Raw genomic sequence first — 17,522 nt, 5'->3', positions numbered from 1 at the left:
TATGGGTATTCGTTATCAGCAGAAATCCGATGGGCAATTGTGTGGTTCGAAAAATCACCATCAATCTTCCCTCTGATTTTTCACGAGTCTGCGCGCACTCGCCAACTCAATGTGCGGTCCCTTAGACAACAGTGCGTAGCGACTAAAAAAGGGTCTACACTTCGGATTTTTTAATTGAATAGTATATTCATTATTCATATTGAAATGAACCCGAATATTTTCGGCTGACACTCGTCAGGTGTAATCGTCAGCAACTAGTAGAGAATTGGAAAGAACATTGTATATCAACAATCGTATCACAAAATATGACGTCACCAGCATGAAATTTCGTGAATGAGAGAGCGTTCAATGTAATATTTTTAGGTGGTACGTGGTACATGTATGTCACAAAACGGGATTGATGCTGTGAGAGCTGAGCAATTTAACTAATCGGTAGTACGATTTTTTTTGACATGTCAAAATCGTAGCGTTAGGTCAAAAAATTGTCAATTTTTTTTACAAAGTCAAAATTATTTTGCAACCTGCATTTCGTTTGTATCGTAGATGTTTGCACTACGGCACCGGAGGGTATTTCGGGAGCTGGGCGGAAAGTTGACCCGGGGCCTACGATATTTACGGCCTTATCTGGTACATTACACTTGCAAGAGCTAACAGGCCGATGCTCACAAAACAGAAATTCGCTATTACTCTTGACGTAATAATGGGCGAAAGTTTTGATAGGACGATTACTCTCAACGTGACAATCGGCGATTGTCTCGATTTCGCTTCTCATACCGGACTCTTCGCATTTTGGAGTTTTCGAGTTGAAGGTTGACAGCTATGTTTTAAGCTGCCGTTTTTACCGTCTTATACTATTAGGCAGGCTACAGTAATGCGATTGAAATACTCTGTAGCAGACCCCCCAAGTTTGAGTTGAAGTTTTTGAGCTCGTCGCCTCGTTTGAAATGTTACAGGATGATGCCGAGATTAGCTAAATGCTCCAGGGACGATATTCCGTATATAGTGTAGTGGAAAACGTTTAGCTGTCGTTTTGACCGGATTACAGCGTGACGTAGGATACCGCTATGCAGTGGTTTAATAATTCTTTATGGTGCGTATTATGTATGTGGTGAAGAATTGGTGGCGAGCTTCATGTGGCGTTTCTTCCAGTTAATTTTGACTGATTGTATATACTTGTTGACTCAGGTTTAGCTTAAGGTAAAATAATTGATAATGGTCAATGAATGCTGTGCTTATGGTTGTCTGGCAATGGACGTGATTGGAAGCCAACGAAGAATTCTGGAATTTGTGCGTTGCACTTCGAAGAAGCAAAGTACATTAAAGACTGTGGCTTTCGGAAAAAAAAACAGCTCTTGGATAGAAAACCAGTTCCTACCATCCGATCGGAGCCTGAGCTGCAACGGCCTTCATTGATCCCGACTATGACCCCTTGCAGAAAACCACCGAAGAGAAGGATATTTCAGAATGATCAGATGAAAGATTTTGAGCTGTCTGATAAAATGAGCAGTTTATAAGATTTGACCGAGTCCCACACTCCAGAAAGCTCTATACCATGTACAGAAGAGGGTAATCAATATGTAATTTTCTACCGTATGGAATTCAATGATGACTAGGTGTGGCGTGGCGCATTATTCAACTTCCCGAAATATCTCAAAAATGTATGAGACAAATCTGAGCAAAATTTACTGGAAGAACTTTTCGAGCCAAGAAATTTGTCTTTCCTCTATTCTCATTCGCCGTTGATTCTTCAGGTGTATCATCACCTGGCGGATTTATTGCATGGAGCGATCTTCACAAAATCAGGAAATCTCATGATAATGATTCGAATTTGGGGAAAGCGCCAAAAGTGAAATATTCCTCGTTACATCCACGCAATAACAAGCAGAATGTGAACTTAGCTCTTGCTCCATTCTATAAGTCGACTATTGCAGCTTGCAAAAGTTACTTGCCTCTCACGGAAGATATGGCTTCATTCTTGAACCTGATTAATGCTTGGTTGACGATTCTCACGGTATAGGCCAATGTGTGTGGGGGGGGGGAGGTTTCTGGTTGGTTCAACAGAAGTTACCAATTCTGAAAAGATAATACTGCTCTGTTCCATCCTAAAAATTGACATCAAGCTCAAGTCATTTTTACCATTTCAAAAAAGTCATTGAAGAAGTGGCTATTGAAATTACCGAATCATTTCTATCTCCTTACAGTGAGACGGTGTCGTGCGTAGTTGCTGGGTAAATTGTAAAGCAAGTTCACGCTATTCCGGCTTACTCGATCGTGGGGGCCTGCTTACTCCCTCAGAACCACTTGCCGAGTTTGTTTCATCCAGTTTTTAATCCTAGATTGTTCTGATAAAATCATCTGTCCTCACCCTAAGTCGCAGTGAATAAGTTTTGCATCGTTTTTTATTTGGGGGGGGGGGGGGGGCTTTGCATGTTATGATCATTGAGATCAAGCTTTGAAATTGGCGACAAAATCATTGTGAATATATATTACAATAACAAGCAGAAGCTAGTTAATACCTCTGTGAGAAAATGCTTTAAAAACGGACTTTAAAACAACGTCAGTGGAGCAAGACGTAGCTTGCATTCTTCGGTGATGCATTTCATTCTCATTACCGGTACTTATGGCCGTAGCTTGTATGCTGCAAGTTTGTTTTTGATACAAGTTGGTTATTGCAAGTAGTTTCTAATATGACATGTGTACCAATTCTTCTTCACGTGCTTCAATTGATTTTACCATGCATTAAAATGGTTTACATGAGCATGTCGGTGTTTTCTCACTACTTAGCCTACTTCTGCAATCGGTGGATAACTGCATCTACGAGGCTGTCTCTTGTCACTTTCTGACGGTAAGGTACTGATTTAACCTGTTGTACGAATACATACAGCTTATCTGAGGCGATGCGTCTGGTAGCGAGAAGCGAAATCGCGAATTTCTGTTTTGTGAGCATCGGCCTGTTAGCTCTTGCAAGCATAATGTACCAGATAAGGCCGTGAATATCGTAGGCCCGGTTGACCTTTTTTTTAGTCAACCGACCGCAAGATGGGAAAGATTTACCATTTTTTGAGAATTCTCTTCCGGTTTTGCAAGTCTGAAAATACTGAAAAAGTGTCCTCTTTTCAGATTTCCAAAACATGGTAACCCTACTATTATGAGAATTATCAATATATATGCTTGATAAAATAAAGTATTCAAGGGAGAAGCAAGAGCATGAGATGCAATGGAATCATCGAATGATTCGGCCCGCGAGCAATTTGAAGGTTCGAATCCGGCCCGCGACGCAATTTGAGTTTGACACCCCTTGCCTTGTAAAAACTGTGCCCACCTTTAACGGAGGATACAAAAATCACCCTAAAAGGGCGGGGGAGATAGTGTAGTGCAGTGGTTCTCAACCTTTTTGTCTTCGCGGACCCCTTTTGGACCGTCACGGACCCCGCGGACCCCTTCAAATTTTCGCTCAAAATTGGCTCAATTATCGTGCAACCGTCAACTGTCTTGTGCAAATAGTAAATGTAGACTAGTGATAAACAGCCACACAATGACTTTTGTTGAAAATAACAGCACACTATATGTAGAAATTGGGTAGATTTTTATTAGTTAGAAGGGAATTTTCCAGCTGTATTTATTGTCTTGAAAATCCGCGTCTTCGACTTGATATGAATGAGTGCCCAAAATCCATTTCCAGAACGATGTATTGGTAGCGAATGTAATAGTAACGCGTAACGCTTCCGATGGCAGAATTTGGTGTGAGTTTTTAATGGACATTTCACGTCCAGCCTACAGTCATTTCTATCTAGCATCTCATATTGAAGTTATTTAGTGGTATATCAGCGGAGAAAATGGATTTCGTGGCGAAGTTACAATTCCTTCATTGAGACAGATGCGCAAAACAAATTCAGGAATTTATATTTCAAACGACTGTTTACTAATTTGCTGAGACTGACAACTCCAAATCCGAAATGTTTGCCTGCTTGACCTTGCTATCTCCGACATTTGATTTTTTCACAAGGCCCAACAAAACATCTCTAAACAGCAATATGTTTGCATCAGCAGGCTATTGGCAATTTGACAATTAAGATGAGTTTGCACAGTCGGATATTTCATCTCAGACGACCATTTCAATGATGTGATTCCAAAAGTTTTAGTTATTATGAAGCGAAAAAGGCTCATGCTTTTCTTAATTAAAAAATAAAAATTAGGTTGTCAATCATTTTACAAATTTAGAGGCTTCGCGGACCCCCTCAAAATGCTTCACGGACCCACAGGGGTCCGCGGACCCCCGGTTGAGAACCACTGGTGTAGTGGTTACGATAAGAGCCCAGCACGCAGACGAACCGCGTTCGATTCCCGTCGGAAGTTTATCTGGGCTCCTCTTCCCCTGCCGTTGCCGTTCTTACGGCGACAAAAAAGCCCAGAAAAAGACCCGATGAAAGAAAGCACTCACAATGAATGGAAAAGAACTAGTAGAAAGGGCCGCGGCTTCAAAGAGATCAACATCGAAAAAGAACTGTGACATCGGGCACTCTAGGCCGAGGTGGATGTTAGAGTAAAGGATCGCTACTGATGCGTGTCGTTCTACATCCTCCTATCTGTTCATGACATCGCATTGTAAATTGTGTGTGACTTGTTCAGATCAAAAATATAACCCAACCGTCTGTTAGTGGAACATATATTACGCAAAACCCGGTATTGCTCTGTATAGATTTTGAACGTGTTTCATAGCGAGAAAGAAGACGAGATTTCCTCTTCATTATTCGGATTCTGCATACTAACTCTGAAGTTTCAAGGCTGCTGTTACTCCGCGATAACTTCGTTACCGAAGTCGAGAATGTATATTGTATAGGTGCATGCAGCCTAGCCTAGCATTTAGCCCAGCCCATCGCATAACATTTTTTTCGCAAAAGCCGGTATCGATCTGTGTAAAGTGTAGACCATAGTGGTTCACTATACCTTTTCGGATGTCGGAGCCTCATTTCAAACTCCAGAGTAGGCTATTTATGGAGCAGCATGAAAACACTCGAGCACTTACAGCAAACATTTAGAGGCAGCTAGCCTATTCCTCCGGATCCCATCCATCCATGCAGCCAATTCAAAAGCATGCTCAACTGCACAATGCACATATACTTGAATAGATTCTATATCGGTTATTTTAGTTCTATATCGGTTATTTTAGCATTGATAGACGCAGATTGGCGAGTGCTATACATTGAAATATACACAAAAATGCATATCATTACTACAGCATACTCAGGACCGAAACAGCACTTCGTCACCCCCCTCCCCCCCAAACGTTGGTCTTGGGCCCCCCGTAGGGTGGTAAACCAAACCCATCAGCCGGTACCTTTTTATCGATACTTATCAGCGAGATTGGTTTTATATAGCTCAGTGGTTATATTGCTTATTCGTCCGAAGAGCCATATTGACCCAATATTTTCAAATGTAACTCCCAAAGTTATAAATTGCGGGTTTAACAAAACTGCAACTAGAAGCTTCTGAGCACAGTGAGCTCTGAGCAGTCAACGCAATGACTTGGACTAAGACTTGAGCCATAATACCATGACTCGGACTCGACCCTCTGCTCGCTGACTTGGACTTGAATCGGCGGTGAAGCGGTGAATTGAAAATGATTCGAGTCAAAACGATGAAAGTGAGATTGACATTATCACTTGAAGCCATAGGCGCCGTCTTACAAGGTGGCGCAGCATGGTTTGATATTAATGAGTGCAGGGTCAATATTAAAACGTCACACAAATGTTTTAACGCTGTGCGTATATTACTTTTCCTAGAAAAATTATATTGCAATACTCTATGCAATGACTTGAATGATGCCTTGTACTTGTAAAACTTGACTTGATTTATCTTTTCATTTTAATTAAGTGAATCAATCAATAGTGTCCATGATAAGCCAGGGTAAATTCTTCATCTGATGCATGCGACTATTGTCCTCTAAACTTAAGAGATTGCATGGCACGCTCTGGACCAGAATTATGTTCAACTGCTACTCTAGCACCGAGTAGGCCTACTACTCTCCACCTAGCCAGCCCCCTTAGATTATGTAAACTGATAGCAGATAGGGGGTTCTCAACAACATTTATAGATTATAGCAAACTTTGAGAATAATATTACAGTCATAATATATTCACCATTCAAGAATAACATGTTAAATGTCACATATTTAAAGACAGCAAAAATGTGTTTCAGATGTACACCGATTGTGAAATTACAGTGTCAACAATAACCATCACAAAAAGTTCTATAAAGTCAGATACAGAAACAAAAGTTCAGCAAATTATCTCACAGTTATGACATTCGATGAAATTCGCAATAAAAACACACATCAAAATAATACAGCTGTCATGAGGGTTCTGTAAAATCAGCAGGAAAACACAATGCATCAATTTTATCTTCTCTCTTTTTCAAAGGCTTCAATTTCTTGAGACTTATCGTTTCGTAGTTCCCTTTGAAGTTACCTCCGATCAAATACAACATATCCCCGACAAAAACGTTCCCCGGTTCAATTAAAATGGTCAGACTAGGCACGATGGTCCAGGTATCAATTCCCGGGTCGTAGCACTCCACATTGGACGGATAAGGCTGTCCGAAAGCAAACACTTTACCCCCATACCACACACTGTGACCTCTGCTTTTTCCTTGTAGCATGTCAGATATGCGTAAAGATCGATTCTTTTTGATGTTATATTCATACACAGATTGCTCACTGCCATCACCACCTAATGTATAAATCTTTTCGTTTGAAGATGTCAAAAAAAAACCATCACCGAGGGTACTATCCGTTCTGTGACACGACAATTCTTGGGTGTCAACACAATATTCAAAAACAGAATGTTTCGTCATCATGTAGACAACATTGTCGATTCCTACGCAACGGTTGTAACATGACGCTGTAGATGTAATGTACCATAAGTTCTCACAGTCCGTAGGACTATTGTAAATAAAATGGCACCTACACTTTGCACAGTTGATTACTTGAGAATGAATGTTGACTTTTTGCGGCCGAAGTGAGTCCAGGGTCCAGACAGAATTCGCAAATGTGAACACATCCTTTTCAGATCCGAGATATCTGAATATGGTTTGACATTTTGTGCAAGTAATCTCAGATCGAAACATTTTTGAATTCCATTTTCCATTCGCATACTCATAAATTTCTTCACCTGTTCCTACATAGATATTTCCACGATGCGTGATAATGTCACAATGATCAGAAAAGCGACCAGGAAACCTTCCTGCGTCAGACCATTTCTTAGCCGCTATATCGTATTTCAAGATGACTTGGCTCTCTCTTTTGCATGCGATAATATGGCTCATGCTTTTCCGTCTCTTGGCCGAGACTGGCCAGTACCTGTTTGCAAGCGCCGCCGATATTGCCGATAAACTTTCGCAACAGGATTGAACCAGCGATTCTCCTAGAAAACTTGTGTTTATAAAATCTTTTGGCAAAACCGATACGTCGATTGTTGCGAATAACTTTGAGAACTCTGATTTTCTTTTAGTGAGATCACACTTTACCCACAGCAAGATAGCCTTCCATTTCTTCACTTCTAAATCTACGTCTCCGAATCGCAACAACTTCAGACAGTAAACAAACTCGTCAGATGTAAAATGCGAGATTATTTCTTCTGACAACAATACATTGTCAAACTGTGCAGACAAAAATCTTCTAACCATACTCTCGACAGCATCGCAATGATTTTTGTGCGCAACGGCAATGATGTTGCCGCAGTTATTGACGTTCAATCGTTCAGCCAGATACTCCAAACAAAGCAGGATAAGGTCCTTTAGTTTCAAAAACACGGACGCCTTCAAAAGTTTTTCCGCGTTATTTCCACAAATTCGGATACTACCGCTGTAAATAAACTCAACGCAAAGCTTCAACTCTTCCTGATCAATTTCTGGGAATTCGAGAGACTTTGTTGTAATTTTTCCCATGAATGTTTCTTCGAAATACAGACTGGCTGCAGCCAGGACAGCCCGGTGTGCTAACACTTGGTGACTTCCAGACACAAGAACCACATCGCACATACTCTGACTGTGTTTTAGTCTTTGCAAAGTAGAAAGTATAGTGTCCGAGTGCGTCGAGCATGTTCGGATGCCTTGATTCATGTTTTCCAACTTGGTCTAGGACCATTTAATAAATACGATCAGCTGTGAATAACAGAAATGAATCTGCAACAAAAAAGAATCAATTTACTGTGACAGTGGTGTCTGAACTAAGGGAAGAAGAGAAATATCACAGTGTGCGAGTTGCACCAACATTTGTATCACACTCCGGTCACATCAGATAAACTTCACAAGCACCAGAACCACATAATTTGGGCTGGGCAAAGCGGTCAGGGTATCAATGGTAATGATTTGATGAGTTGATTTTTTCGAGTACACAAAACCACAATCCTCTCAACAAAGAACTACATTTACCAGTTATTAAAAGCATTGAGCATAGCATCCAAAACATGTTGCTTTTCCGCGGGGACAGGAAATTATCGAGTCTTGATCAAGGAATTGCATTATCCCATACTGCGTGCAATATTTATGTTTTACAAATCAGAAAACATTTATTTTCGTGAAACTGGCATTATTTTCTCTGTAATCATATGTTTGAAATTTTCGACTTGCTCTTACTACATTTGACGTCATAGTGAGTGATACTCGGTTCGAAGCTTAAAACTTGACTCGGAATCGAATATGTCAGGCTCACTATTTTGCCCAGCACCACACATAATCCCGATAACAAATAAAATGCACAATAAATAATATTCAAATGTAAATGATTGATAGAGAACCGATGAATTTGTTTGTATCAACTTGGAGTGAGACGGGAGACAGACAAATGAAACAAATAACTTGGTTGCTACGAACATTTTACAATCACTGATCATCAAATGACACAATACTACCTGTAGGAAACAAGGAAAAACATGAATGAAATACACAGAAATTAAATATACTGTAACAACCATTCCAAGTGCAACAAAAATATAGAGTCGAAGTCATGAAGTCCCCGGGCAACAGAATGATGTGTTCGATAAAGCGTCATCTTCAGTAACGTATCTACGGAGCTTTTGCAAACTAAACGAGGCAATGTTGTCAATACGGGCAGTACCGCCTACCAGATAAAGCCTAGTGCTGATATAAACTTTAGCAGGAGGGTGGCTGACCAGGAAGTTACGAACAGTGAACCAAACGTCACGTTCGGGCTCGTAACACTCGACTTTGGCTGGGTAGTTTTGGCCTCCGAAAGTGTAAGCTTTTCCTTCAAACCAGAAAGCGTGGCCGGTGTTTTTCGGGTATTGCATGTTGCATAGCCGTGATCGAAACTTTGTAATCACATCGATTTCTATCGCTTTATGTTCAGTTTCAACTCCGCCGAATGCATATATCTTTTCATCAGATGCCGTAACGAAGAAATCATCCCCTAAATCAACTCCAACGCTGTGACAAGTTAATTTCGACGTTACAATGTTCAATTCATGGACAGATGCTTTTGTGAGCATAAAAACACTATCGCCGACAGCAATACAACGGTTAAAACAATACAATCCTGTGTGACACGGGCAGGATGAATTGCAAACGCAAACACCACGGCATGATTTTGATAGCTTCAACACTCTACCTGGGCATCCACTCTTCCAAACGTTGTTAGCATATTCGTAAAGTTTGTAACCGGTACCAACATACAGCCTGTCATTGTGGGAGAGAATTTCAGCTTGGTTCTGTAATTCTCCAGGAAATCGAGCAAGCGACGACCATTCTCTGATGGCTAAGTCATACTTTACAATGATTTGACTTTCTTTTTTGCAAACAACGATATGACTCATTTTTCTAGGTTGCTTAGCTGGAGGTGAAGAATCAATGTCGTCATTGGCATAGAATTTGGCAATAGGTAGAAGGCAGGACGCGGATTTCTGCACCAGTGGTTCTTTGAGGATGACTTCTTTCAGAAATCTGTTCGGCAACAATGAAAGATCTAAGATTTCAAACAGTTTTCCGAACTTTTCGCCTCGAATGTTTGGATCATGCCTCACCCATGACAGGATTACATTCCATTTTTGTTGTTCAAAATCTCGACCGCCGCCTTGCAGTAATTTCAAACAGTAAGCGACCGGCTCGACACCCAATTCCATGAAGTCCTTGGTCTGCATAAATTCGTCAAAGTGTTCAAACAAAAAGTTTTTCAACGGTAAATCCAAATCTTTCTTCTCAAACAAGTACGATAAAGTGATCAATCTTGCGCAAGTTTCCAATGTCACGTTTTCTGCCAGAAATTCGACGCATAAATGCGATAATTCTGGCAGCTGCATCATTTCCGCAGCATCCATCAAATCTTGGACATTTTCGTTCGAAATTTCCACTTTTCCCGAATAAATAAATTCAATACAAAGCTTAACAATATCTGAACGAGTCTCTGGGAATTTGATAATGCCACTCTCTTTTTCCGTTAAGTTATGTCGAAACATAGCTTCAAAGTAATGTGACGCAGCAACCAAAACAACTTTATGAGCACCAAGGGTAGCGTCGTCTGTCAAGATTGTTACATCACAGAATGCGCCGTTACATTTGAGATCACCGAGTCGAGATAGGATTCCGGCGGAATGTGAGACACATTCTTTTGCCGATGGTTCCGTTTTTACATCCATCTTGAAGCTAGAAGTTTGTAGTCTGATGGAGTCCTCTAGCGCAGATTCATATCTTGGGTCAAATTATTTCTAATATCAACTTGACTCCTCGCGACAAGTCAACAGTTCGCTAGCAAGCACCTAAAAGATTCCCTGTACTTGCTTTGCGGAATAACCAGACATAAAATATTTATTTCCTGGAATCATAACAGCAACAGTCAGCAAGATGGCTACAAGACAGACTATTGTGAGAACTTGGGTGTCTATATATTATTGGCGGAACTAATCTCATACTACATTCAAGTCAAAATACAAACAAACTCTACTGAATAAATACTATAGTCAGTGCTGGAAATTAACAGACAATTGATATACATTGACCTCGCCTCTAGACAGTTGAATAATATATTGATATTTCATATCGATACAAACCTTACTATTTTCAGTCGGCACTCGTCAAGGGCAATCATCAGAAGCTAGTGGAGAATTGAACACACTTCATGTTAACTTCTATAATTTTCAATTAGTCTACAACTATACATGCTTCTTCTTTACATTTATAGGGCCAAGGCCCAGCGCAGGTGTGGTATGTGTCTGATTTCAAAGTTATTTCCTTTTTATCATCAATCAATTAATCTGATTACACTGCGTTGATTCTACAACCGACCTGTATAGGTTAAATTCAACCTGATTGAAACAAAGAGCAGCAAATACTGCGTGGTAATCTTCAAATAGTCAGAAACTTGTATTTCAGCGGCCGCCAACGAAATTCGCCGAGTAATGATAAGGGATTGAGATTGTGAACGAAAGTAGCTCTAACTAAAATTAAATTGATACGCGAATAAAAACGGAACTAGATTTTTGAAAAGCTGGAATCCTTTTTGACCCAGCCCCTCCCGATCAACTCTCGTAGATTGCGTCACAAGCTTTCGCAATCCAGACGACCGAATTTTTATATCGGGGTTTTCCAGGGATTTCCCCAATTATTGAATCGTATCGATGATTGCGATTCGTTACAGTTCAGTAATTCAATGGAACTCAATCTAGGTTCGGACCATATCTGCAACGAATAATGAAGATACACTGCTATCGCGATCGGTAAGATATGCTTTCATGAACTTGTACAGTAATATATTAGTTCTTTTATCACGACTTTGTGGTGCTTTAAATTGATAAAACAGACATATTTGAAGAGATTATTGGAGATACAGAACTTCAATATACTATTAAATACAGAGAGAGAGAGTCTTTATTTTCATCCAATGATTGACTCGTGACTCGGAGCAATGATATATATCGTCGCAGTGGAATCAAAGTGACTTATGTCCATTTTACACATTTTGAGAAAATTGACTTTACGTAAAGTTTTCAACTTCTTTCAGCCATAATTATATTGGCCCAGATTAACTTTAAATTAATGAAACAGGCATAACCATGGCCAAGATATGGCCGAAAAATATTGAAATTTTTTCAAAAACTTGAATATTTTCAAGTTTTAAAAATGGACCTTCAAAATTTGAAAATTGGACATAAGTCACTTTGATTCCACTATAGAGTCATACCATAGTGTCCTATATGGTGTCGACACAGCCAAATCTCACGGCTCAGTGAACTTGTATCACGTCACAATTTCCATTTGGCTACAGGCAATTTGACGGTCATTTTTTACCGGCTTGCCGAGCATTAAATTTGGTAAAACGGGTATCAATCGAAAGCTGACTCTGCACTGATGACGAAAATATAAATTTTATTCCGCTTGCGGCCCTGGAGCCCCCACAATCAGCCTCGAATTTTTCATTGTTATGGAGGTTGGCATTGGGACGCAACAATGCTTTTTGGACCTTTTTCTCTTGAGCTACACTCTCGTTTCGCCAGACAGCATTGTTGCGTCATCAGGATCTCTCTCGTTTCGCAAGACAGCATTGTTGCGTCCCAATGCCAATCTCCATAACAATGAAAAATTCGAGGCTGATTGTGGGAGTTCCAGGGCCACGAGCGGAATAAAATTTATATTTTCGTAATCAGTGCAGAGTCAGCTTTCGATTGATACCCGTTTTACCAAATTTAATGCTCGGCAAGCCGGTAAAAAATGACCGTCAAATTGCCTATAGCCAAATGGAAATTGTGACGTGATACAATTTCACTGAGGCGTGAGATCTGGCTGTGTCGACACCATATAGGACACTATGGTCATACTCTATAATTCCACTGCGACGATATACAATGATTGGAAACTGCCACGCCCCTTAACGCTATAAGATAGGTTCCCGGCGAAATCAGTCCGTCGCGGGATATGCTTGAGCAGTGGTACGGGATTGCGTATGTCGACTGTGGTGGAGTGCTGCAATCGACCTTGCTGGCGTACTAATTCACTGATTTTCCCCAATTGGTTTAGTTTTTGTTGGTTTCTTGAGCATATTGAGGTAGTGCTGCATACTAGGATGTAATATAACTTTTAACAATGCACATTTATCAAAGTACCGACTAGCTGCGAGGCATTTTAGCATCGGTTGCAACCATGCATGTGCCGAATTCACCAAGTGCCGAGTTCACTGGTAATCATGTACGACACAGCCTTAAGAATTAATAGATACTGTGGGTGAGCGTCAATATAGATGTGCAGAACCTGGAAGGATTGTTAAAAGAGGATTTGAAAATTTTCTGGCAGCATTTACGTCACCTGATTTTCTAAAAGAGAAGGGTGGATTACGATAATTGTGTGAGCAACTAAGCTGTTTTATATTTTTTATATTCTATATTGTGGGGCCGAATTCACCAAGGGCCGAGTTCACTGGCAATCATCAATATAGCGATTGTACCTTCATAATATTAAATCAGAACTAACCGAAAACTATCATTGTACTGATTGCTAAAATGCAAACATATATAACTTTTTACCAGGTCGGGCCGTTGAATCCACATCAATGATGAGAATCGGCATTGTTCCAAACAATATTCCATCGGCAAAACAATGCACTGGAATTGCATTGAGGATAATCACTCCATAGTTGGTATTGTTTCACATCGACCTGGCGTGATATGTCGTACTCCTCTCAATAGTTGAATCTTTCACACCGGGGTGTCCGAAAGCATCTACCAATGCCCATTTATTCAAAATATACCTGGTAAACGTTTTGGCACTTCTTCGATATGAACTACACGTTGTGAAGTGTTCCCCATGAATTGCCTGTAAACCTTGAAAATTATCAAGGAGTGGTCGTTACGATTGATAGCTGGAAGGATTGTACAAAATAGATCATTTATGCATTTGCGAGCAACATTCTATGGCGTCTTATTCATTGAAAGGTTAGGAAATGATTTTGTAACCTTCATCATTGTATAGTGTGTACGTCTATGGTATTTTATGTATAACCTTCATAACTTTTCGCTATTTGCATCACGCTTTATGACCTGAGCATGAGCATCAACTTGCATTTGTATGTACCGGTACTGCTGCCTCAAATACCCAGGTTATTTTTCGACAATGTAACTCCACAATCCTCCAATGCAAAATCTCTCTCTTGAATATGCTCATTGCTCATATATATTGCATATGCGGTAATACGGAAAATACTTGACGGCTTGAATATTTAACTTGATTTCAATTGTAGTTGACCGGCAAAACTGTGACATAACAAATTCCCATTCTGTAACTGTCTAAGGCATGAATTTTTTACAGGACCGTTATTGACCAATTTAAAAATTGTAGTCCATTCTAACTATCAAGAAAAGATTGTTCGTGTATTGAAACAGCCGCAAAGCAACCCATAACCGCGAGGAAATTGAAAAGAATTTAGGGATCTTAATAAAAGTGCAAATCATTATCTTATGGGATTCTGGCACGCCGGACAGTCTATGAGAAGCAACCATGTCATATTCCACTCTGCTTCAGACATTGAGATATTTCCAAAGATTGTAGTCAAAATGAATAATACTTTGACGATTGGTGCCGGATTGGATTGATACTCATTGGATCGATTGATGCAGAGAAAAATAGCCTTGCTGAAAAACTATGAATATTATTCGAGTGCGAGAGGTGAGGAAATGGACACTACAATGCAATCTGTGGATAATTTTGTGTGCCTTGTGAATACGACAACCAAGTTCTACTACAACTGCCATTTTGCATTACAGATAATATTGATTCACTTGTACTAGCTGGAAAAAGATATGCCGCTACCGCTACTGAAAAACTGGTAATATTCTTATGCCGCAGAAACAGCAACAAAATTCGTGAGCAGGGAAGCTTATCAAGGAGAAAAGAAGACAACAACAATGATAAATTTGATACGGACATTTTTGCCAATCCATCGAGCAGACTACCTCATTATCACCAAGAGATTGAGTCTTGATCCGTTATTGGAATCAATTTTAGCCTGATCAGGAAATCTGGCCGTACCTGCGATATGGTAATTTTCAAAGAATGATTGATTTCTAAAGAGGCTTGAAACATACTAGTGTTCAAATGCCATGGTACTTGATGCTTCAATGCCCTTCGATGCTCAACGTGCTGTATAATCACTGCTCTACCATCCAACTGAAGTCCTGTTATTGTCATTAAGAGAGAATACGAAAGCTCGAAAAAAATAACATTTGAGAATATATATTTTTGTTACGTGACAAGAAACATTGACGTTATCGACTATTAGGCACAGTAATTCGATTGTTCATAATAGCACAGCACAGTTTCATAAATTACAACAAAAATAGATGCACACAGTACATTTATCGAATGGCTTAAACATAGGTAGGCTATATCTGAGATTGTAACTTGCATATACATGAAAATCCCTTTTTGCTACATATTGACTTGACCTAAATGATTTCTGTTGACTAGGATTTTGGTTCTTGTTATTCTGAATTTAGATGACAACAAGTCTGACATAATAACAAAAATTGTTTATGCAGTTTTTAAGTGTTATAGTAAATGAAATATCTATACCCTGTATAAAATTCTCAATGATATTATGGTGTTGGCATCCTCATTGAAATTTAGTCACGACTAGTATCAGCGAATTTAGGAGTCCATGAAGAGGTGAGGTATTTAAGCTGTTCAAAATCCTGCTTCTGTAATACCCATCCGATGACACATTGTTATGACGCTCGGATTTGATCAACTTCTTCCATGATCACCTCGACTGTTGAAGGAATAGATGGTGATGTGTAAGTCCGGAAATTTGTCGAGTGAAGGGGATTGTTGGGCAGTCTCTATTTCGTCCCATTCTTCGAAGTCACCATCTTGCAAGTCAACTATGATTGTAAGAGTTGACGAACTGAACATGGACAACATTACAATTAAATGACTATGCAAAGTATATGCTGTGAACAATCAGTTATTTATCATTGGCTGTGCACAAGTCTATCAAACCTGAAATGGACAGTGGCAGGAGCTTTCTACTTATTGGGGGTCGCTCTTGCGCACACATACACTTATAAGATATATACCATCATATCATAGTTAATTGTACTCATGAAGTAGTTTGAAAAAGTAGGTTAAGACCAGATTTTGCAGACGTTTGTTGGTCAATTGGATATTGAAATCCACTTGTTGAAGCAGAAAATGAACGGTCTGAAAAGTACTCGAGTAGTATGAAGACATGAGTTACACTAGACTTTGTATACATCTGTTAGTCAATTGTATACTGTATCTACAAGCTGATGACGATTACTCCTGATAAGTATCAAACAATAATATTCCTATTTATTCAATTGTATATAGGAGCATTTGAATCACAAGCTGAATCACCGCAACAAAGGAATAATGACTATTATTACTTCAAATACGTGATGCTTTTTGCGAAGTCCTCGGGTAAGTTTTGCCAACTTTCACGACTTCAGAAGACCTGACTTCAGAGTCAGTTTTAGAACTTGCCTGAATTGACTTAAAAAAATTAGAAATGACTTCCTGACTTGATTAAAAATTTGCAATGACTCGAAGATAGTGACATGATCCCAACTCTACCTCGTACTATATGAAGTATCCACCGTTATTTGCTACTGCGAGACCACCTCCGATCACAATGTTCATCACATAGGCACACTGGTATATCAGTATCGTCTGAATATTAAGCCATGCTACCGGTAGTGGCCAAAACCTGTACACGTACAGTATGCACATATTTCACCCTCAACAGAGGTCTCGATAAAAAAACTTTTCACTACGTTAACGCCAGTTCCCGAAGAAAGATTGCTGACGAACCGTTTGTTTACGTCGATTCAATTCCGCTGGTGAAGCATGACTCGCGACGCGCTCAAACGCAGAGCTCACTGGAGTTTCCAATCATTGTATATATATCATTGTTTTCATCCAACCAAAATACATAACACATGGCAGTGGTAGTGGTACAGAAAATATGCATGCACAGTATTCGGTATTACATAGGAATGATCGATAAGACCGTGAAGGTCATCTAGTCTGATCACACCAGCCTCAAACAGGTACACTTGACTCTAAACAGTCTGGCTGTAAAAAATGTTACGCTAGTTAAAAAAAATAAAATAAAATTTAAAGATGGGTAGCAAATGATCAATGAAGCAATGTCTGGGCGAGGTAGGGCAACAGTGATAGTGTAACGACAAGAGGTGATCAAGTAGGGCTTTTTTAAATCTATTATAAGGCAATTCACGGATATGTGAGGTGGTCAGTAACGAAGTACTTCTACTGTTTGAAGTACTTGAAGTAGATTTTGCCTACTCACACTACTTGTGAAGTAGTTATGATTTTAGACTACTTCTACTTCTACTTGACAGTTTTCAGTTTTGGAGGCAAAAATAAGCGTAGAATACCTTTATACTTGTGAACCCCCACTCTTACTTCTACTTGAGTAGAAATTACGGCGTCGTTTCTACTTGAGTAGCGACGGTGACTACTTTGACCACCTCTGATTGAATAAT

General features: G+C 39.7%; 4 protein-coding genes across 6 annotated transcripts in view; all 4 read right to left on the bottom strand.

The window, feature by feature from the left end:
• LOC145453438 (histone H2A.V) overlaps positions 1-17,522 on the bottom strand; it is a 215,225-nt gene that overhangs the window by 145,983 nt on the left and 51,720 nt on the right. The window lies entirely within an intron of this gene.
• Positions 1-17,522, bottom strand: part of LOC145453428 (cleavage and polyadenylation specificity factor subunit 5-like) — a 181,578-nt gene that overhangs the window by 112,674 nt on the left and 51,382 nt on the right. The gene's annotated exons all lie outside the window — the stretch shown is intronic.
• On the bottom strand, positions 6,352-8,118 carry LOC145454206 (kelch-like protein 25). Its single transcript, XM_080332217.1, has one exon. The coding sequence runs from the start codon at positions 8,116-8,118 to the stop codon at positions 6,352-6,354; it is 1,767 nt and encodes a 588-aa protein (XP_080188343.1).
• LOC145453918 (kelch-like protein 7) lies at positions 8,181-11,610 on the bottom strand. Its single transcript, XM_080331884.1, has one exon. The coding sequence runs from the start codon at positions 10,647-10,649 to the stop codon at positions 9,003-9,005; it is 1,647 nt and encodes a 548-aa protein (XP_080188010.1). The 5' UTR covers positions 10,650-11,610; the 3' UTR covers positions 8,181-9,002.

The sequence above is a fragment of the Botryllus schlosseri genome, chromosome 13 (assembly GCF_051294905.1).
Source record: "Botryllus schlosseri isolate E-star chromosome 13, Bs_hap1, whole genome shotgun sequence".
NCBI lineage: Eukaryota > Metazoa > Chordata > Ascidiacea > Stolidobranchia > Styelidae > Botryllus > Botryllus schlosseri.
This window is presented reverse-complemented; position numbering and strand designations above follow the sequence as displayed.

Excerpts from the sequence above, each read along its gene's own strand:
- LOC145453918 (XM_080331884.1), bottom strand. The coding sequence starts at position 10,649 with ATGGATGTAAAAACGGAACCATCGGCAAAAGAATGTGTCTCACATTCC.
- LOC145454206 (XM_080332217.1), bottom strand. The coding sequence starts at position 8,118 with ATGAATCAAGGCATCCGAACATGCTCGACGCACTCGGACACTATACTT.